Source organism: Phasianus colchicus, chromosome 7, assembly GCF_987193195.1.
Source record: "Phasianus colchicus chromosome 7, bPhaCol1.hap1.1, whole genome shotgun sequence".
Classification (NCBI taxonomy): Eukaryota; Metazoa; Chordata; class Aves; order Galliformes; family Phasianidae; genus Phasianus; species Phasianus colchicus.
Window position 1 is genome coordinate 17,815,589 of NC_143442.1, and position 23,225 is coordinate 17,838,813.

At 34.0% G+C, this 23,225-nt stretch overlaps 1 protein-coding gene across 12 annotated transcripts in view; it reads right to left on the bottom strand.

The window, feature by feature from the left end:
- The window catches only part of LOC116232900 (sodium channel protein type 2 subunit alpha-like), a 364,152-nt gene that overhangs the window by 13,277 nt on the left and 327,650 nt on the right, over nucleotides 1-23,225 (bottom strand). For all 12 annotated transcript variants that reach the window (XM_090143920.1, XM_090143925.1, XM_090143915.1 and 9 more), the window contains 16 exons: nucleotides 22,118-22,441; nucleotides 21,153-21,271; nucleotides 20,759-20,848; nucleotides 19,816-19,944; nucleotides 19,260-19,351; nucleotides 17,974-18,210; nucleotides 16,733-16,796; nucleotides 15,566-15,707; nucleotides 14,589-14,795; nucleotides 14,108-14,389; nucleotides 13,122-13,502; nucleotides 11,489-11,621; nucleotides 10,333-10,571; nucleotides 7,508-7,681; nucleotides 6,617-6,973; nucleotides 4,265-4,717 (listed from right to left, as the gene is read on the bottom strand). In XM_090143920.1, coding sequence (XP_090000046.1) covers nucleotides 4,265-4,717; nucleotides 6,617-6,973; nucleotides 7,508-7,681; nucleotides 10,333-10,571; nucleotides 11,489-11,621; nucleotides 13,122-13,502; nucleotides 14,108-14,389; nucleotides 14,589-14,795; nucleotides 15,566-15,707; nucleotides 16,733-16,796; nucleotides 17,974-18,210; nucleotides 19,260-19,351; nucleotides 19,816-19,944; nucleotides 20,759-20,848; nucleotides 21,153-21,271; nucleotides 22,118-22,390 — 3,372 coding nt within the window. In that variant the 5' untranslated portion in view covers nucleotides 22,391-22,441. The remainder of the gene's footprint in view (nucleotides 1-4,264; nucleotides 4,718-6,616; nucleotides 6,974-7,507; nucleotides 7,682-10,332; nucleotides 10,572-11,488; nucleotides 11,622-13,121; nucleotides 13,503-14,107; nucleotides 14,390-14,588; nucleotides 14,796-15,565; nucleotides 15,708-16,732; nucleotides 16,797-17,973; nucleotides 18,211-19,259; nucleotides 19,352-19,815; nucleotides 19,945-20,758; nucleotides 20,849-21,152; nucleotides 21,272-22,117; nucleotides 22,442-23,225) is intronic.

Genomic DNA, 23,225 nt, shown 5'->3' on the forward strand with positions numbered 1-23,225 from the left:
AAAAAAAGAAATATGTACAGAAAACTTTCTTGTTTTGACTAAATTTGACATGGTTAGTTTCTTTGCTATGCACAATTTGCATAGATCTAACAGATTTTGTGAACTACTCCAGTGGGAGGAGTCTTAGGAGAGATAGTTTGTACTTCATCTTTGAGAACATTTAGCTGCTGTTCAGAGTACACCAAACTAAGCTAAGAGGGCCTCACTGGTTATACACTAAACACTGGATTGAATGGATTAACAATGTACTCAAAAGTTGGTTAGGTGATTAGGCTTGCAAATCAGAAGCTAAAACATTTTTGCTCATTAATATAATATTTCCCTCATTAATACTTTTTTTTTTCTTTTTAAGATGGAACTATTACTGTTGGCAGTGAAAAGTTACTCAGATTTTGAATACATTTACTTCCAAATAAAAAAACCTACTGTAGTGGTATAAGGTCAAAATCTGGAACTCAGTATTTTTCTTCCTTTCTTTTAGGGAACTGAAGGTATAATGGCACAAATACAATAATATTTGCATTAAATTATCCCGCTGAAGCCACTTTTGATTGCTTGAGGTAATTAATAAAGCATAAATTTGTAGTGAGCATCATCTAAAATATAACAAATGAAAGCATGGAAAATTGCAGATTTACAAAAAAACTCCACGAGACCAAATAATAATTAGCTCACTGATCATTCACATGGTGCAACCTACTGCACATCAACTTATAAACAGTTCAATTTTTAATATTCAGATAGTAAGAGAAAATCCAATATAGTTCTCTAATGTTAAAGCAAAGAGCAAATGTACCATTAACACAGCTGTTAATGACAGAAATAAAAGGAAAAAAAAAAACTGTAACATATAAATGAAAAAACAAATAAGAGCCTAAAAGAGAGAAATGAGAAAATAAATTACTAGTGTTGCTTAAAAGAAGGAAGACAAAAGAATGAGCAAAAAGTTCACAAATTCTACTAGTTAAAAGTAAAAGACAATTGTTGGTAACAGCCCTCTCAAGAGGATTGGATGAGGCCCTGGGCAACCTGGTCACATATTAAATGAGGAAGTTGGTGGCCCTGCCCACGGCAGGGGGGTTGGAGATTCATGATCCTGGAGGTCCCTTCCAACTCAGGCCATTCTGTATTTCTGTGTGTAATAAATATTACTATGTAAAAATGCAACAGAAACTCTTAGAAACCTGTTACACCACCTTCACTCCACAAATGGTGTATTTCCTTGCTTAACCCATTCTATTTTCAGCAGAGAATACCTCATTATTCCATCTAGCCTGACTGTTCCCTCAGTATGTAAATTTAACATAATTACAACCAGTAAAAACCCTTTTGAAGGGGTCTTTTTATTTATACAGATTAAAAATAAACATTTCTAAGTAAGGCCCAAAAATTACTACACTGAGAGTTTTCTCAATGTGAACTTTTTTTTCTTTAGAATACCAATATACTCTCCACATTTATAACTTGAGGAAAAATTAAATCAATGTGCATGCCTTTAAAAAAAAAAAAAAAAAAAAAAACAGGAGAAAAAAAAAATAACAAATAAGAATCAAAGTATTGCTAACATAAAGTAATAATAAGGTGACATGAGCTTCAAATAAAAATTCAGGAATTTTCAATTAAAATATCCTAAGTCCTTGGTTTGCTATTTCACATGCTGTTCTACGCCTGTCCAAATTCATGGCAGAAGGAGCTTGAAACCAGAGCAGGGTCACATAAACAATATCCATCCAATCTGAATCATCACTCCATATGTAGCACCAGTAGAATGCCACACTAATGGTTACTCCTTTCCCATTTAAGCACCCTTTCTAAAATGGCTAGAAAAACTGTTAGGAATATAATTTCCCATTCCATCTCTCTGAACAGCTTGCAAGCCCAAGGCACAAAAGTGAGACCTGAAACACTTCTAATTTATAATACAGCACAAAAGAATACACGAGAGAGAACATGGGATACTACAACAAAATCACAAATGAAGATTATCTTTCGATTTTCTTAAACCCACAGGCTGCTAATCATTTCAGACCTTGAATAGTCTTGACAACAATTCAGTTAACAATAATTAAAGCCTACAAAGCATGCAGCTTATGCAACAGAAGTATTACAGAAAATACCAAAGATGTAACGAGGACAGAGGAACATGTTGGGGCTCCCCCCAACCATGCTGTGATGCGAGTCATGGGACTCAGTGGCTGTGCATGTTTCCACTACATTGCAATGGATGGGGAAAAATATATTGCAACTGAGTAGCATGCAGGCCAGTCAATCTCAAAAGTGATCGTATATATGTATGATTCTTTTAGATAACCTGTGTAAACGTGCTGACACGTTGCTCTGCCTGGTTAAAAAGCACCAGAGCTGCATTCTTGACTGATCCAGCTTGATTTTACTCCTGTGAGAAAAATGGTACGCAATGAAGTTAAAACATAGTACCCTTTGGGTTGTTTGAGTTCTGGAAACAGTAGAAGTATGGATTGATACTCATTTAAACATGTGCTTTCCAGACATATTACACGTTTTCAAAACATAACATTTATTACTGTTGCTTAGAGCTTCAGGAAAGTCCAAGGGCATACTGAATAAGATAAAATTAGCAGAATAGCTGTGGCTCATAGGTTGAACTTTGGCCTGAAATGTAAAGAAAAGCTATTTCTAATCTTTACTACATGCCAAATGTGCATCTAGGATATACTTTCAAAAAGACGCCATGTGACAAAAGAAAACAAAACAGAATTCAATTCTATTCAGTCAAACATGAGAACTTCTAGGTAAATAATATCATCAATAGTCTAAGGATTTATGGTGCGTTATGAACTGCAATAGACTTTGTTAATCAGTTCTTAAATACAGAACAGTTAAGATCCGGGTGCCTTCAGCTTATGCATAATTTACATATAAGATGTAGATTTAACAGTTGTCAGAGCAGAAGAAGAACTCCTCAATTCATCAGACATTCCTTCCCCAAAACCAGGATATACTGAAACATACAAAGGCCAGCATCCTTCATTTTGATTAACTGTAAGTAGAAGATGTAGCAGCTGTTTCACAGACATTATAGCTTCCCTACAATGCAAAATTAATACCATAAAACAAGTTATGAATATATGTTCGTTTTTAAGAGGTCTCTTGTTAACTTAAGGTCTTCTCAGCTGAGAGGTCAACATAGCACATAGAGAAACAGAATCTCCAAAAAGCAGGTGGACAAAATCAGGCGTTCACTATTTCAATAGCTTTTTTCCTGACAAATGCAATAAAGTTACTCATTGTTCTACAACAAAAGAAACACCTTAAGAGTCACTTTATTACACCTTTTAAATTAAATTTAATTAGACTTCGCTGCAACAAACTCATTTCTAAAATGAGTTGGAACGAATAAGGGCAAATTCAATGCCAACTTAAAACAAACACACAAACCAAGAAAAAAATAAAAACACCCAAAACTTCAAAAACAAAACAATCCAGACACAGCAATCTAGACTGGAGTAGGGATGTCTGCATCAGCAGCGACAGCCCTAAAGCTGCCCCAGTTTAAGGTAAAGCAGATGTCTTTGAAGTTGCTGCTGCAAAATTCCCACCAACAAAAATTAAATATTTTCATTAGTAGTTGTATTTGTTCCTCTTCCTTTTAATACATCATTTTCACCTTATAATACTACCATTGTTCTCCTGGCTATCCCCCATAATGTAAATTTAGAACTGGAAAACTGTTACTGCTATAATTAGCTTGAGTTAGTACCTTCTTAGCTTATCCTGTACAAAGCTGAATTCAGCGGGCTTTAGAAATCAGATGCAAATAGCATTAATATTCTTTTCTTTTCTTTTTAAAGATGTCTGTTAATTATTTTTTTAACAGCAGTTTACTTTCATCCTTACTTCATGGAAACATTATGCTCATATTCTAAACCAATGTCTTTTGTCCTTTTATTCTTATTATATAATATTTAACATTTATTCTTACATTAAAAATATTATTCGATATAATAACAATGAAGTTCAATATTAATTTGTCTATCCACCTGAAAATTTTGGAAAAGACTACTTTTCAAAACTCTTTTATTATGGTTTCATATGTCTTCAAATAATTTTGCCTTTAGCTCCACATTTCTCAATTCACAATTCCTTCTCAGTCCAGTCCAGCAATCTGAAACTGTAATCATTTTCTATTTGTAACAAGGAAGTACTACCATAAGAAAAAACAAGTGTTTTATGACAGAAGATCACAAAACTCATTCATACAAAATGAAAGTCATTTAAATCTTACCTCCTTGCTTTCCTCCAAATCTGAGTCACTACTAAACTCTTCTGTATTCAGATGTTCAAAGTCAGATTCTCCAACAGCTATCGGTACTGTAACAGTAAGGCTTGGGTTGTTTATGAACAATGGATAGTCACTGTTTCCTACAACACTGGCTGTTCCATTCTCATTTTTGTGGTAAGTTGTATCTATCTTTATTTCAGCAATGGTACAGTTGGAAATGCAATGGTGTCTTTCATCATTCAATTGATCTGTTGCTGTTCTTTCATTTGCAGCCACTTGTTTCCTCCAGCAAGATTTCTGAATATATTCACCTACTTTTTCCTTCACATAATCTATTCCCTTCTGAATTCTTGCAACAGCTATCTGTAAATTATTCATTTCATTATCATCCTCAGTAGGAGAAAGGCTGTCTGAACTAAATGAACTCAGCAGCAAAGCCAGAAAAAGGTTCAATACCTGAAAACAAAGAAAATACACCTGTTTTGTTTTTTTTAATTTAATTCATATGTTTCTTCTATCACCTACTATAAATAACTTAGATTTCATGTTCTCCACTATGTGATTCTGGAAGTTAAACAGTAAATAAAATGTAAATATAATGTAAGCACAACACCTGCCCGACACGCAATGCAGTTTCTTTTTGACAATAGTCATATAGAAATACAAACTACAAAAATTTCTAAGTTCTCCTTCTGCTTATGTTTGTGAAAGGGTATTAAGGTCAGAAATGAATGTATTTGGCACTGACTGAACTGATCCAAAACATTTACTTCTCTAGCATAGGGAAGCACTCTGCAGCAATGCACAGTTGATCTGTGCAGAAATGGTTTTCTTAAAGGCTGGTACAAATCCACACAAATATTTTGCTATATGTGACTTAAGACAAATAAAGCAGCCCTTCCCTCAATTCTTTCTTAGCTTTCATCATCTTCCCACTGCAAGACAGAATAAATCTCAGTTATGTAAGTCCAAGGTTCACCAAGACTCAAAAGGTATTAGATAGAGCAGTATCCAATTAACCTGTAGAGTAGTAGCTCTTAAGGTCTTCAGACCAAGATCTTCTAGGCAGCTCTGAAGACAGAGTAAAACTATGTTGTTGGGAATACAGGAAGACAACTGCATAACAGATCGCCAAATAAACAGTAGAGATTGTCTATTCACAATCTCTAGAAGAAATTCTGCTAGAGCTATGGTATAAAATCAAAATGCAGTGAATGCTGTGAAAAAAATTATAGAGATGGATACTTCATTACACAAAGTTCTCTCTTCTAGTATAGAAGAAACTATAGCATAGAAAACTATTTGAGGAGGATATGTTGCTTGACAACTCATTCCCCCATTCTCTCCATTATAAGACAATAGATTTGCAGATAATCCTGGAGTAAGTGGCTGTTCCACGAGTAGCATGACTGATTTGAAACTATTTAGCTTATTCCTATTAGAAATTTTACTGCTAACGAATGAAATCAAGATGGCTAATTTGAAACCTCTTTTGCTGCTGTCAATTACCTAAAGAAAAGATGTAGAATTTCATAGGAAGACTCAGTGGGCAGTGAGAAAAGCAGAGTAGAAGGCTGAGTGGTTAAGGTTTCAAACACTAGTGATTTAATAAATATAAATCATGTTTTAAAAGACAAATTTATACATGGCAATGTACAAACTGATCTGATGCTTTCCTCTTTCAGAGAGAAAGAAGGTACTGATTTTAAAATGTTTGTAAAAAGCACTTAAGAATTGGGAAGCAAAAAATTAATAGAGGTGAAAGAAAATGTGAAGTATTTGAATTTGTTTTTTTAAGAAATACTACTGCCTTCCTACTCAAATCTCCTTGTCCCCACTGTGTAAAAAGTCAGAAGCAAACAGGGTTCAAAATGGATTAAACTTCAATGTAAAAGAATTTTAAAGCAGTCTTTTGGACAGGAAAGAGCAGGGGAGAAAAAAAAAAAAGAAAGAAAAAGAAAACAACTGGCTATGTGTAATTTCAAGCGATGCCTCCACCGGTTAGGAAGAAAATGCCCTCCTGTCTGCTTCTGCCAATAGCAAACTCCTATCCAAGGTGAATATTTGTGGTGCCTAAGCTGCTCTAAGTAACCAGATTAGTCCACAAAGCCCTGAACACTTGATGCTTCTCCTTCTCACTCATATCCCCTGAATTTTACTCTGAGAGATCCATCCTCCATTTTGAGGATTTTTCTTAGGATCAGAAATATAACATGCAGATCCATATTCTCAGCACTCAAAATCGTAAAAAAAACCATGTTTAAATAACACATTTAATGCTACAAAACTGTTTCATTACTTGTTTCATTATCATTCTTTCTCTACATGAATTCTTGATTTATTTTGGCTACATACCACTAGGTTTCCAATCACCATGACCATCATGAAGACAGTGAGGCACATAGGCTGCCCTGCAACCTCCATGCAGTCCCACATCGTTTCTATCCATTCTCCACACAGCACTCGGAATACAATCAAGAAAGAGTGGAAAAAGTCATGCATGTGCCAGCGTGGAAGTTCGCAGTCGCTAGAGATCTTGCAGACACATTCCTTGTAGTATTTCCCAAACAGCTGCATCCCAACCACAGCAAAAATGAACACAATGATGGCCAGCACCAGGGTCAAATTGCCCAAAGCCCCCACGGAGTTGCCAATAATCTTAATCAGCATATTTAGAGTTGGCCAAGATTTTGCCAGTTTAAAAACTCGAAGCTGAAAAATGAAAATAGAGACATTATTTGAAGTAGTTACAAAAATACTATAGAAAAATATTATAATAAAGCATTCATTTTTCTGAAGGGGGAAAAGATTGATCCTTCAAAGATTAAGTAATTTATGAAATTTATAAATCCTACATTTTAAATGAAAAGTTACTTTTTTGGTAACTTTCAGATGTGGCATCAAACAAGACTACAAATGTTTATTTACATTCTCTCTCAATATACAGTAAATTATATGCACACTGTACTGTTGCCCATCCACATTAATACAATTACAGTAATATTACGCCTCTTTTCCTTGAAAAACACTGCTGCTTCTGAACCATAAAATGGCATATGCTATTCAATGGTAAATAATTTTGTAAAACCTGTTTGCTGAGATCCTGTGACACTTCAGAAAAAAACAGTATTAATGTAATATTACTAATATATTAGCGTACAAATGCTACAATTCTATTTGCATACGTACAATTAAAATTTACTACACATGCACTAGCAGATATCATTTAATCATTAATTTATTTACCAATCTGAACGATCGTAAAACAGATAATCCATCCACATTTGCCAGGAAAAGCTCCACCAAACTAAGGGTAACTATAAAACTATCGAAAATATTCCAGCCAACTTGGAAATAATAAAAAGGATCCATGGCAATTATCTTGAGAACCATTTCTGCTGCAAAAATTCCAGTAAAAACCTAAAAGAAGAATGTGTATTACTAATTTATAAATGATTACAAATTAGCTGAACCAGAAGACAAAGAACAGCTTAAAAATGACAACTTTCTTACAGCAGAACGTCAGTAAGGAAAATTATCACAGAGAAGAAAAGTGTCAAAATCAAAATGAGCTGCAGTGCAATTCAATTAACTTTCAGTTAAGCCTGAGATGCATTTAGTATCTTGTGAAGATAAACCATCTCTAATGCACCTCCTGTATGCTCCCCATCTGTTCTACGTCTAAATAAAGGAATATTTCCCAGCAAGATAGATTATCTTGCCAGAATGGAAGCTGCTTTAACTAAATTGTAGAAAATATATGAAATGATCACAAAGCAGAGAGTGATATACTATTAAATCAGTTCTTCAGAATTCACAGTGACATTCTGCATGTCTCCTCTTTGTGAATTGCAAAAAAGGCCAATTTTGTCAAGGCTCACGTTTGAAGTTAAACTTTTCTGCTTCTGACAGGGTACAGAGGAAGCATACAATGCTTCTGAAAAGAGAAGAAATCCATTGTATTTACTGTAAATGTATGCCCACCTGCATCTATAGAACAACATCAATCATGTTTTACTGGGAAGATAAATTATATTTAAAAAATCAAGAATATTCAACAGTCTTTTAAAACAGTTCAAAAAGCAAAAAATCAACTGCTGACACTATACAAGTACAAATGAACAACATCTATATTGGCTAAAAGTACCTGGATACTATTCAAGTAAGTGCTGACATATTAACAACTTTGTAAACAAAGCTGAATATATTCTCAAATAGAATGTACTAGAATTATGATTTTGCTACACCGTAATAATAACACTTATAATAAGCATAGGTGAGAAGTACAGCAGATGACCTGTAGTATTTCCATTATAAAAATAAGAAAACAACCGCAGCCCCCTACAGACCTGTTTTGTGGGGAGCAAAACCATCTGTATTTACATACACTCAATATACAACACAAGTTCTTTGTATTCCAATTGTTATGGATCAGTCAAAGCAACATTCTTAAATACAAAGATGATACAAAAAATACCAGTGCAAAATAGTAACGTAAAGTAACATCCAACACTTCTGGTCTTACATAGATTCCTCCAAAAGTAATGCCTCCTATCTGTTTCCATGAAAACTACAAGAGATATAAAGAGCACAGTAACACTAGTTGATAGAGCAAATTCTCAGATACAAAATAGTATTTTTAAACATAGTCACCACCATTACCTATGAATTTTCTCCAGCAATGAACAAGAGACTGCATGCCACACTAGCAAAAAACTGCACCAGCAGATCCACTGTTACAGAGCTGCTATGATAGTGTTGTTGCTAGGAAAATGTTGCCCATGCAGTCCATGTTTCTTCAGCTCGAGAAGATGCAAGCTAAAAATGCACTGCATCTGGAATATATAATGTGTGTGGTAGGATAGTTCAGACAAGATTGGCAATGTGCTCCAGTGTCTTCAAAATGGGGTCTGGCATTAGTGTGTTGCAAGAGGAAGGCTTTCTTCTTCTCTGGAAGTACAAACATTCAGCTTGGTCAGTACTGCAGTGCAGCAATCAGGGTTAATGGCTTCTCCAGTTTCGAGGAAATCCAGAAGGATCATCCCATTCCTATCTCAAGACAGTGGAGATCACTTTCCATGCTGAGGGCAAAGTGCATCTTGAACTTTTCATTCAGTGGGGAATCCATACATAGGCATACTGTTGACTACTGTTTTGACTGGCTGATAGTGGTGACACCACATCTTGTCACTGTGACAACAATACACTTTTTGCTTCTGTGAGTATTTGTTGGGCCCAGCTGGCACAAACTTTGCAGCATTCTAATGTTGCCACCATGTTTCTAACATTTTGAAGCTGATATTCAGGTCCGTACGGCTCTCTGATCATAATCTGTAGATTTCTATAGATGAGCTGCTCAAGATGCTCTTCACCTGTGTGTGCACGGCCATCCAGAACATGGCTTATCTTTCACATCACTGTCATCACTGCTGAAATGCACCACCCACTGTCTCACTGTGCTCACATCCACTGGCTGGTCTCCACAAACATTCAGAAAACACTGATGAATGGCAATGGGTGCAATTTTTTCACATGGGGGAAGTCAGTTACACACCTTTGTTTCATACTCCCATGTCAGACTGCCCCTTTGCTGCCACATGTCACAAGCAACAAAATGTAACAAAATAATGGTGGAAAGATTCAACCTTTATAACCCTATCACCGATGTCTGCTACTGATGTTGTGGGCCAACATAATAAAGAGTGAAGGCATTATTTTTGGAGCAACCCTCTCATTAATGATGCTTACAGTAGAAAGGATCTAATTTAGCACCTATATTTCTTGTAATAAAATCAAACCAGATTTCAGATTTCTTCTTTTCTATCATCCAAAATCTGATCAATGAAAAATATTTGCAGGAATGTCAGTATGGAAACTATACTTTTTAGTGCAATTACCTCAAGTATTATTTTTAGACTACATTTAGTGCAATTACACCTTAAACATGTTTTTTTTTCTTTTTTTTTTTTTTTGTGACATGATGATAATAATACTTTCTCCTTTAAATAGAATTCATTTTTATTTGATTGTATGTTCAGATTGCATCAAATAATATAGTTTGATGGACTTACCTGATTTCCTACTTTAAGTGTATTGTTAAAAGTCTCCGTCATTGGATAATGCTCCAAGGCCATAAACAGGGTGTTTAAAATTATGCAAATAGTGATAGCCAGATCAACAAGTGGGTCCATTACAATAAATGAAACTACACTCTTCACTTTTAACCAAAACTCACAACAATTCCAAATTAAGTATGTGTGGGCAAACTTATACCAGCAAGGTGGGCATTTTTGTCTGGATTCTTCAAGTTCTGGAGAGAAAAAACAAAGAAAAAAAGAAAAAAGAAAAAGAAAGCAGAGCAAACAATTTGTGAATAATGTATTTTTTGTTTTAATTGCTTTTTTATGTATTTATTCCAGGAATCACTAATGATGTTTGGAGGAATATTCAACTTACATATAGTTGCAGACTGATAAGGTATTATAAAATTAGAAGAAAAACATTTAAGAACTTTTAGCTAAAAATTGAAAAAGTTGTCTTATAACAACTTTGGTTTCAAAATTTATCATTATATTTAGAGATACTTTACTCAGTAAAATTTCAACTTCACAATCATCACAAACATCAGTTGAATTATTTTCAAGGAAAATAATATTAATTTCAGTTTTTGAAAACTTATCAAGCTTTTTCAAGAGTATTGTTAGTAATAATGTCACTTTCAAGTAATCCTACAAAAAAAAAAAAATCTTTTAACTAAGGCCTAATCCTTATTTTAATATTATCTTCTTTCAGTAACTCTATTGCTAAATATTAATCACAGAATTGTAAGAGTTGGAAGGGATTTCTGGAGATCATCTCATCTAACCTCCTCCACAAAGCAATTTTCCTAGAGTAGGTTGCACATGAAAGCGTCCTGGTGGGTTTTAAGTATCTCCAGAGAAGGAGACTCCACCACCTCTCTTTTCAGCCTGTTCCAGTTGTCTGTCACCCTCAAAATAAACAAGTTTCTTCTTGTGTGAACTAGTACACATACTAGAACATTTTATCTGTTATATTATGTTTTTAGCTTAGTCTACTTATCAGATTCCTTCACTTCTTTAAGTATGTACTCCTATCAATTATTTTCAAGGACTATTTATTTTTTGCCTCCTGTACTTGCAAGTGATACAATACATGCATACCTACGACTATGTCAAGAGAATTCATTTATCTGCAGTTATAACACACCTTCCATTGTATTTGTGATGATGCCAGCTATACTCATGGCTCTTTGTCTTAGATTGGGATCCTCCAGCAAATCCATCGGTATTTGATACGAGCTTGACCGTCTCTTTTTTGTTTCCATTTCTGTAGTAGTACTCTATGAAACAAACAAACAAAATTAGGTAGAGGAGGAGGATAAACTAAATTCACCTTTAGAAATGCTGAAATAATATGTATCAGAAAGACTCTCTAAATATATGCAACTTCCTGTTTGTGCAATTACATTAGAATTTTTTCCACTGTAATATAAACCTGGTGTTTGCTTTTTAAGTGGGTATTTTCATATTATATTTCTGAATACTGTTAAGTTACTTATAAAGTACTAAAAAGCAGTTTTTGTATTTGATTTCCAAACCATTATTGTATTATAATTAATTGCCATTAACTTCATACTAGACACAAGTAAATTTTGGAGATCATCGCCAAAGAAACAAATCAAACCTGTTACAGCATGGGAACCAGAAAAAAAATATCAGAGCTCCCAGTTTCATGCTTTCTTTATCAATACTTCAATTCCAAACCAGTTTGATCACAAGATACTTATAAGAAGTGATTTATGTAAGGAAATTTCTGCAATAACAATTATTCTCTAGAAGTAACTTCTACGGATCAGCCTGGATCTTATTCTTAAAAACTAAATATATTTATACATTAAACAGCTATAATCTGATTGATTTATGAATTTCAACATAAGAAATCAAAGAAGACTGACCTATGTGACCCTCCAAATGGATATATACACATAAATTTTGTCATATAAAACTGAAATTACAAATCTGAATTCTATCATTTAATACATCTCAATTAAAAGGATGTGCGAGCATGGATGGACCTATTCATACATTAAATAAATGTATGAAAATGCAAGTATAAGAGAGTTCAAGAAGGCTATAACTTTAAGTAATCTGGCTGGCGTATATTCAGATGCTGGGACTCAGGTAAAACTTCTTTGTTTCCAGGACCGAACCATCTGCTCCATTCATATAAGCAGACACAGACAAAACAGAAGACTGAAAAGAGGGAGAAAAGTGATGAATTCGCACGTAATATTATTTAATTAGACCCTGATCATAGGCAGTGAAAAACTCAGATAATCTCTGAGACTCAGAAAAATGTATTTCTGAATTGACAACATAATCCAAAAGGCTATGCTACATTTCCATAATATATGGTGTGGAAAAAAAAAGTAAAAGCTAGCAGATTACTGGCAGAGAATTAAGAAATATATTTAAATGGTGGCCAAAACTACAAAGAAAAAAATCTAAATAACATATGAAGAATATGCAGAGTTTAGAATGTTGACTACCCTAATTCTGGATTCTGAAACAGATTCAGCAGCGTAACATTATTTTTATTCAGTATAGGAATGCATGCCCTTACTTGCTATGCAGGTATATAAAAATGTTATTTTGTTCTCTTTCATTTTCATGCCTCTTACTTTTGAGTGAATCACTTTAAGCACCATTTTCATTACAGTAAGATGTACAAAGGCATTCAGAATCTCTCAATCACTCCCAAAGCATTCCACTTCAACACAACATTCTCTGGTGCAATGAGGAAATATCACAAAATCTGGTGTACAAAAAAATTTCCTTACATTGTCATCAGTTGTTGGTTTGTCTATTACCACTTCTGGCAGAAGCTGCCCTGTAGGCGACAAGAGATATGGAGGTCTATCCACTAAAGAAACCACTCCATTGCAATCCACAGTGCTATGCATCTTCCCATTCACTGGAAACATCGTCAGCCTTCTTGACGATCTGCTGGCCTGACTAATGTTACTACCACGTCGTTCACTGTGTCTCAGTGGTACAAAAAGAGAACCTCTTCTGCTTCCGTTATCATCAAATGTGCTGTGTTCATCATCAGCAAAGTCATTTTCAGATCCTATCTCTTTTCCATGATCTCTAAAACTGAAAAGACTTGTTCTGCTACTACGTCTGGGAGAAAACAGGGAGCCACGAATGCTTAGTAGAGACTGTAAAGGAAACAAACAAATACACTGACTGAGGATTTAAAATACACAGTATGGATATCTATTCATAATATTAATTTATATTCCCCAGGAATTTTCCATCTTTATTCTTAATACAGTACCATAGGTACACTTCTGACGCAGGCATGAGAAATGAATAGGTAAATTTACAGTACACTTAAAACAATTCTTTGGAGAACAGAAGGTGAATACGCATGAGGCCACAGCAATTTCTATTTCTGTATTAGAGAGGAAATAAAGATTTTAGGCATTCTAATGATCCATGTAGATCATGTATTATGTTAAAAGATATCAAGTGCTTCATATCCATAGCTTCTACACTGATATATTACACTTAAACATTCCTTTTATGAATTAAAAATGAATTTCTATTTCAAATGAACTATGAAAATGCTATACTGCTGTGCATCCTACTGAGAACCACCAGATCCTTAACAGTAAAATGACACTTGCTAGATGCAGTTAGTACTTAAAGTAATGCAAATTCTTTTCCTATGCTGTATTACTTTGCAAGGTTACAGTGAAGTTTTCTTAATATTACAGTTATCTCACAAATCCAAACAATAAAACTGAACTATTCACAGCACCTGGTGGGGTGATGTGAGCCGGGTCCCATAAGCAAGTTTGTTGCCATCAAAAGAAAATCTGAAACCTTTCCTTCTGATACTGCCATCTGACTCAGATTTTGAAAGCTTTGTATCTTTCATGTTATCCTCTTCTCCAGAATGCTCCTTCTGCCTTCTTTTCTTCCTTCTATTTCTCCTTTCTTTGGCACTTTTTGAGCTAAGCTTGGATGCTTCGGAAGAACTGTCTGAAGGTCCACTTTCACCACCAAACTCTGTCATCTCCGCTGCAGCTGCTGCTATTGCCTGTCAAAGTAAACATTTTAATGTAACATTAAAAAGGTATTTGAACTATCAGATGCTTTAAAATTACAAAATCTTTCAAGAATGCCATAGTGCTTATTTCTGAAGTTTGTACGATGATTTGTAAATGTGTGACAAAAGCCTAAATAGATTTGTATTTGGAAAAAAAAAAAAAGGCAGGTATTTCTCTTTTAAAAAATACCTGAGCTTCTTCTTGCTGCCTCTTTAGCTGTTCAAGCATCTGCTGCAAGTCTGCCTCCCTCTGTTCTGCTTCAACCATAGTTGCTTGATTTTGTTCTTCATAGGCCATGGCAACCACAGCCAAAATCAAGTTAATCAAATAGAAGGAACCCAGAAAAATGACCAGAACGAAAAATATCATGTATGTTTTGCCAACAGCTCGTAATGTCTAGAAGAGAAAAAGAGAAATAATTCTTGGTGAAGACAAGCATCAATTCCACAATTCAGAAACACTGACTAAGTCTGAAAAGTGCAAAACTACAATTCAGTTGTTCTTCTGTCTGTAGGATTATACAAAATTATCTGAATTACAAAGCAATGAAAATAAAAGAAGCTTTAATACATATGAAAAAAATTGAGGATCATGTTGCTTTCTGGCAAACCTACTTTAAAGCCTAATAGTCTTGAGAAAGAAGTGTGATTGGTATAATTAATGTAAATCACACATCAAAGATTGGATGCTTAGTATACTTGCAGCATATTAGCATGCCGTCTGCTGGAAATAAAAAAAGAGTTAAAGATGGCACAAATGAATAAATAATTTTAAAGATAACGCTTACTACAATTTTTACATGCTATGTAATGGAAAACTGTGGTAAGAAATTTAGCTTATACAAAGATGCACTTTAAGTAACCAAAAACAGGATTAAAGGTGCACAAAATAAGATTCATTTGCATTCTGCTGTCAGAGAACATACACTGTAAAAACTGAAGGCGATGAACAAAAAACCCTTGTGTACCTACTCAGAACGCAGAAATCATGTACAAATTTTGTACTAAGTGCCCATAACTGCTTAATTCTGCAACTGAATTTGTTTCTAAATGCTGCACTTTTTCAGCTGCTGTTTATATAGCTGTGATATATGACATAAACAAAGGTCCTTTCCATGTTTGTTTTAGGGACAGTCAGACACTAAATAATTTCTACTATTTACTCACCAGCTGATAAAGATTTTCCCAGTAGTCCTGTGTCATAAGTCGAAAGAGGGACAAGAAAGCCCAGCTGAATGTGTCAAAGCTAGTATAACCATAGTTGGGGTTTCTACCTGCTTTCACACAGATAAACTCTTCTGGACATTTACTAGGAAAAGGGAAAAAAACAAACAAACAAACAACAATGCTTATAAAAGAACATATTAATTTTTTAAAAAATTATTGTACGTTGATGTTCTAAATAAGATTCATTAGATCTAATCTGGGAAGTGGGCCTCTGCTATCTGTTGCTTACAATTTAAAAGCTATTGAAGTAGTAAACAGTGTTTTTATTTTAAAGCCAGCAAGGAGCAAACAAATAACTGAAAACTTCAAAATTTCTTCCATATTTATATACAAAATGAAACTTATTCCACTTTAACTGCCACAGTGATACTTCAAATTTCTGAAACTATGATCATCTAATATCAAAACAGATACAAACTTGTCTACAGTAGGTACACCACCTCTGTCATGATTCTATTCCTGAAAAGACAAAGATTTTTTTTCCATATCTACACATACATGTGTAAATATAATATACGTATATGTGTAAATATAATATACATATTTACACACACATATAGTATAAAATTATCTAATGACTTATAGACATATGTAAAATGTCTACAAAGAAAGATTAAGTATATCTGTTTTAAAGACATAATTATAAAAAAAAACAGATGAACTGACATATTATAACAAACTAGAAATACGTAATTGTTACAAATAATTGCCACAAAGAGAGACCAAGGCAGTCCTGTGTATGAAGTCCACCAACAAAAATACAAAAGAGGTCCTCCCAAAACTCTGCTTTAAGTCCGAGTGCATATTTTAGGGATGTAAAATGACATGAAGTCATTAATATAGAAGTATGTTCTAAAGTAATTGATAATGCAATATGCACCTGTTGAAATAATTTTTCTAGTTACATCAGAGCTTTAAAAATGAATTCAGAGCAAAATATTTTTCTCGTTTAATATTTCTACTCATTCGAGTGCTTAGCTATGAACCACAATCATACATCTTTGATTAGTTAATTAGGTCATTAAATTAGCTTTTTAAGCTTACAGTGGTATTATGTATATTGCTGTTTACATTAAAGGGTAGTATGTAGTTTTTAGCATATCTTACCCTGCATCTGAGCTATTGCCACAAAGCAGATAATCCTTTTGTCCTTCTGGACGATAAAAATGACCTAAAGGAAAAGTAATGCTAAATTATTATAATTGAGCTAAGGAAGTACTAGGCTGAATATAATGGTAATATAAACGTCAGAAGATGCATTTTTGATTTTTTAGGCAACCCAAAAAACATCATCAAAAACAAAACAAACTCACAGAACCAACTGCAGTGAAAGCTTCAAAATGGCTTCCACATAATAACCATCAGGAATGCAATTTTCTTTGATGAATTAAGTTATACAGTTACTATATTTATACACTGTCATTCAAGGTCTTCTACTGTCACTACTTGCCATATCCATTGCATTTTTCCACATCATCTTTTAAGTTTGTGTACCTACCTATGGTTTACCTTTGTACACTAGGAGTGATCTGTAAACAAGTTATAAATTTCCACAAGGAAAAATTCCTACCTGATTTGAAAATTACGTGGGTGAATATATTTTTGTCAGTCCCCTTAGTTAGGCTAGGTCCTACAGATGAATAACATCCTCAACATAAATGAACTTTTTGAATTTGTTTGCCAAGGAAGTTCTTTCATATCACAGATAGCAAAGGTATTCTTACTTCTACCCTATAATAAAGTATCTTAACTAGGAAATCTCATACATTTGCCTAGAGTTCTTTTGTCTCAGTTACAATCTAAAGATAACCTTAAAAAGCATAGGAGAGACTAAGATAACTTGTTTTGTTCAGCCTTAGGGAAATCTTCATGTTATAAATATCACATAGAAGACTAATAAAGTGTACTGTGAAAGGATAAGAGCCAACTAGCACAAGTTTGATCGTAGGAAATTTTGAGTTGATATTTAAAAAAAAAACAAACACAACCGATTAGAGTCAAACAGCAGGCTCCCCAGAGGGGTTATGGTATCTCTGTCCTTGGAGATAATCAAAACTCGACATAAAATAGCACTCAGCAGCCAGCTCTAACTGGATCTTGCAGCTGAGCAGCAGCTTAACTCTGAAGGCCTCTTCTAACCTGATTGTGCAATTCCAACCTAACCCTATAAACATTTCATAGAGCAATCAACTGAATAAACAATCATGTCAGAATGAAAATATTAAATACATACTCTTTGTCATTCTGTTTAATCAATTTTTACTTTTAGCACAACATGGTAATCTAATGTGTTTGGGTGTATGTAATTATACACAAATACTTCAGCATATTACAACAGTAATTCTTACTTTCATCATCAATGTACGCTGCCCAGTCAAACACTGTACCATTAAAGTATGGAGCTAAGTATTTTTCAAAAGAGGTTGAATTTCTTGATGGCCATAACAAACATTTATTCTTCAAGTTGCCCATGAACAGCTGCAGTCCAATTAGTGCAAACACACTCAGGCAAAAAACAGTCAAGATCATTACGTCTGAGAGCTTCTTCACAGACTGAATTAAGGCTCCCACAATAGTCTTCAAGCCTGCAAACAGAGGCAGATTTTTATTACAAAATTAGATATTTACCTAGTCTAAAATGCAATGTGGAGTACTCCAACAAACTATTGAAACAATGCATAGCTGCAAAGTTGGTGGGGCTTTTTTTTCCCCCCAAAGGAAAAAAAACTACCTATAAGTCTCATAATTCCTGATAAACCAATTGGAAACTATTAATGGGAATGAATGAATGGTATATACTCCAAAATGCCTACTTTTCAAATAAACACTTAGTGTTTTTACTCATGCTTCCTATACAAGTTAACTATATATGAAGAAAATCATTCCAGTCTTATTTTCTTCTTGATGCCTCTTGCTCCAAACGTTTGCCAGTGTCCATTTCCAATTCACAATACATTTGCTTTACAGCAGCAAACAGAAACAAAACATAGTTGCAAGGTAGCAGAAATTTTAATGGTTTCTATTCAGCTGGAGATGGTATGGAGAAGATAGGCATCTTAAGATAACAACTACACCATGCAATTCACATGCTAATCTATTATCTTATTCCTTTATCAGGGATTCAGTTTTATACTTTTCAATACATTGAAATTTTCAATCCCCAATAGCTATACAGCTATATAAGAGGTAGCATTCACATTAGTAAGAGAATAATGAGAAGGTAATTAATTTTGATCCTTAATGTGGGAGAGAAAATTTGACACCACAAAATGGAAACACACACTATACAGTTAATTTCTCATGCAAGAATACGTTAAACTCTGAGGCTGAGCATTATAATTAGAAAAAGGAAATTAGTTTGATTTAGTTTAAGTTAACACTAGAGACGAATTATGTTAGAAACGTGAACTGTAATCAGCCTCAGTGTTTAACCTAGCTCTCACCTGGAATGACTGATATTGTTTTCAAAGCTCGGAGAACTCTGAATGTTCTCAGTGCTGAGACATTGCCCAGGTCCACAAACTCTGTCACATATCTGTAGTGAGGGATTCCACATACAAACACAATGACAGCACACACAGAATTAAACAGAGGTGATATAGAAAGCCTAATACTTTACACAGTTACTTCTTACCTGGGATTACAGAAATAGTTTTCAAAGCTCTCAATACTCTGAAAGTTCGAAGAGCTGAAACATTGCCTAGGTTTACAAACTCTGTTATATACCTGTAGGATTAAATTACAGTTATTCAGAATTAAGGTCGAGTGTATACTACTTACGTGAACCTGTAATCCAGATTACTTTTCAGGAAGGGACAACTTTAAATGAAAGACTTACAGTTTCCTGTTTCAATCGAGTTTTCCCTAGGAAACATAACCCTTAACAAAGGAAACATAACCCTTAAGTATTTACATTTAATGTAATCTGAAATGAAACCGATTACCCCAATTTTATTGTTGAGAGTTTAAAGTAGATTGTTCAGTGGCAACCTCTCCTTTGTATTGTGAGATAGTACATCAATTCTGCTATGTGTTAGATCATTGTAAAATACTAAAATGGGAAAATTTAAAACACATTTTGACTACAATTGAGTTTTAAATGATCTAACATAACACAAACTACCTACAAGAGTTTCTAAAAGAATTGTAACTGGTATTTAAATTGCAAGTAAGTAAATAAACAAACTTACGCAAAGGAAATGACAACAAAATCAAGCCAGTTCCAAGGGTCACGAAGGCAAGTAAAATCATCTATACAGAAACCTCTCGCAAGGATTTTTACCAGAAATTCAAAAGTATAAATTCCAGTGAAAGTGTACCTATGAGAACACATCCAAATAAAATATAAAAATTGTAATTCAGTCATACATCATGGACAAAAATCACTGAAAACCAGTGATGACCATAAAATGAACTGTAATGGGAATTATGATATTACGTAAAATATGTCTGTTTTCCAACCACCGTTCCACATGATTATGGGATTTTTTTTTATTTTTCTGAAACATTTTTGCAGTGTGTAGCATGTAGGATTTTGGAACTGGAACCAAAAAAAATCATCATCATCACAAATATGAAGGAAACTTCTTTGCTCAATTGAAAATTTCAATATGGTATTTCCAGAAATGAAAGGCACAGGTAAGTGAAACAGTGTTTTCTACAGTTACTGACCAGTTAGACTTTAGAATGCCAAACAATAATCTCCTGCAGAGCTTAAGTTCAAATTTTCAGATTTTTTAAAACCTGAAGGTGCTTCATAGGTGCTATACCAAGTCTTATTGAAAAGAATTAACAGCAGTTGAAATATGACTTTTTTTTTAATTTGTATTTTATTCTGTTTTTAACTTTTAATAAAAATGCTTATGAAAAAGCTGAAGACAGAGAGTGCATAAAAACATTTAAGTAAAAACATTTTGAACAAAAGTACTAAATCAAAGTTTTTAGGGTAAAAGTTAATATCACAACTTCTCTCCCTATACCTTACAAGTCTGCGGTTGTTTGAGTTGTGGCTCGAATCAAACTACAGGCAAGAGTCAATTTCATATATAATAGTATGTAAAAACATATGGCTTAGCTCCTAATTTATCTCTTCATTTTAACACAGCTTAATAATAATTAGATTATTTAACTTACTCTACATTCTTTGTCCATTCTGGAAGTCTTCTCCATGTCATGAATACACAGTTTGTCAAAATCGTGAGCATAATGAGCATGCTGAACAGCGTGGACTGTAGTTAAGGAACATGCACTTACAGCTTAATTTGCATTACACAAAACATATGGAATTGACCAGGCTACAGAACACTGACAACATACATGATGATACAAATCAGTTTAGTATCACTAACACCACGTGTAATGCAAAGATGTTTCATATTAATCATTGCTATATCACCATTTCTATGAGCTAGTTCTGCTTCATTCTCAGACAAAGAATTAAAGGCAGGAGCACATTTAAATACTAAAATAAGAAAGGTAATATATTTCCAAGATCAGCAATTTAAAAAAAAACAATTGAAAAGGATATGAATGAACTAAAATCTTAATAGCTACTCTTCTGATAACATTGAAAGGAGATAAAAGGTACAAGGCAGATGTGGCACTGAACCTGAAGATTGTCTTCCCTTTATTCAATACTATAAATGTCTTTAAAAAGAAAGAGGGGGAGGGGAGAGAAAAATAGGAAATTAGGGACAAAAAATTCTGCATTTCAACATTTTCCAGTAAATGTAAATAAGTGAAAAATACAACGAAAAAATAATCCTTTTAAAACATTAAAAATGCATCCAACTATATTAATTGCACTTCAAATCAACCTGGCAGTGCAGAGCACAGCACGTAGTTAACCATTTTTGGACACTTAACAGCAACTGTTCAATCACTTCATCACCTTTAAAACTACTTCTGAGATTATATATCCTGAGCTCTTAAAGGCTTTACTGCCTATTTTGTCTGCACAGTTATTTCTAGTACCATTAATTCAACCATTTCTGATTTGGACTAGAAAACAATCAATCAAACTGCTCTCTAATGGAAACTTAAGTCGACCTATATCTCATTATTATTCTCCCAAAAGGCAAATATCTGCTAATAAGCAGGTTTAACACTGAAACCTCCTGTTTTCTGTACTAAAAAAATATTGCTTTAACTGAGTTGCTTTTTACAAAAATATAAATTAGTCTCCTCAGCTGTATCTCAGTACTGAATATACTGCTTTGAAACCCCAGGAACAGAATACCCAGACAGAAGTTGTTTTCAGATGCTTCAGCATTGCATCAGATTTCAAGAGATTAAAATACATCTAATTGTATTCATAATCCACTGGCCCAAAACGTCATCATCAGACAATAAAAGTGAAGTTCTTTCCAAAAAACAACCAACCAACCTACAAACAGTGCTTTCCCTAGGACTCCTAACTACCTCCAAACAACAGCATTTACCATTTTATAGTTCAATAGGTGTATTCTAATCAGAATATTAATAAATGCTTACTTTTTTATTGATATAATATGGATCCAAGTCCTCCAGGGGCTCAGATACCATTTCTGGAGGAACATCACCATAAATAAATGGCAGCGTCTTTCCTGCCTCCAAGTCATTATTTGGCGTCGGCTGAACTTCTTCATGACCACCGTCATCTTTATGCTCATCTTTATCACGATTGGACTTTTCATCAGCAATACGTTTTTCAATAGCTGCAAGAGACTCTTTGGTGAAATAGAAGAAGCAGTCAGATCCTGGTGGTACCAGCATTGCCTGTGCCATCTTTTCATTCTGCAAACTTTAAATACTTCTAGGCTCTTGTGCAAGAAGATCCTAGGAGAATGTGAGGGAAAAACAAACAAAAGAAAGAAAATAGAGTGAAACAGCAACAAAGATCACCAAATGTAAGTTTTCAGGCATAATTGTCACCTGCCTCTTTTCTATTCCTAAAGTGCTGTGCAAAGAAAATAGATTAGCTGCTTTAGCTTTTGTAAAGGAACAACGTGGCAAATAGATGAAGTTTAGGATATAAAGAAAAGTTCAAAAGGAGAAGAAATCATCACATTTGTATGCAATTTATCTGTCATCTCAGGTTAATACAAATACCATTAAAAAAGGAAAAAAACATTCTCACATTCCCTAGCCTCAACATGAAAGCTAAACCACACCTCATCATGAAAAGCTAAGAAATGTGCTCTTTAATATGCAGCACTGAAGAGAGCAGATAAAAAAAGCTTGGCTAGTATCTCTGTAATTGCACTTGCAATTTACATTATGAAAAAACAAAACAAAACAAAAACGTGTCCTCGCTATACTCTGAATTTCTCATGGAAACACTACTCCATCTGGTGGTTTACATCATACTTGCTAAACTACTGTTTATGCTACTTTATTAGACAGATAGACATAAATTTATACTATATTTAAAGCCATATGCACAAACAGAAAGCAACTGGACTGAGGTTTAGTTCTTCCTCCCCTGGGTTTCCTGACTTGCACCTTATTGATTTTCAGCATTAACTTCAGTAGTGTTATGCTCCTTAATTACGAAAGTACTAAGGAATTGAAAGGTTTTAGATTTAGAAAAAAAAAGAAGAAAAAAAGGAAAAAAAAAAAG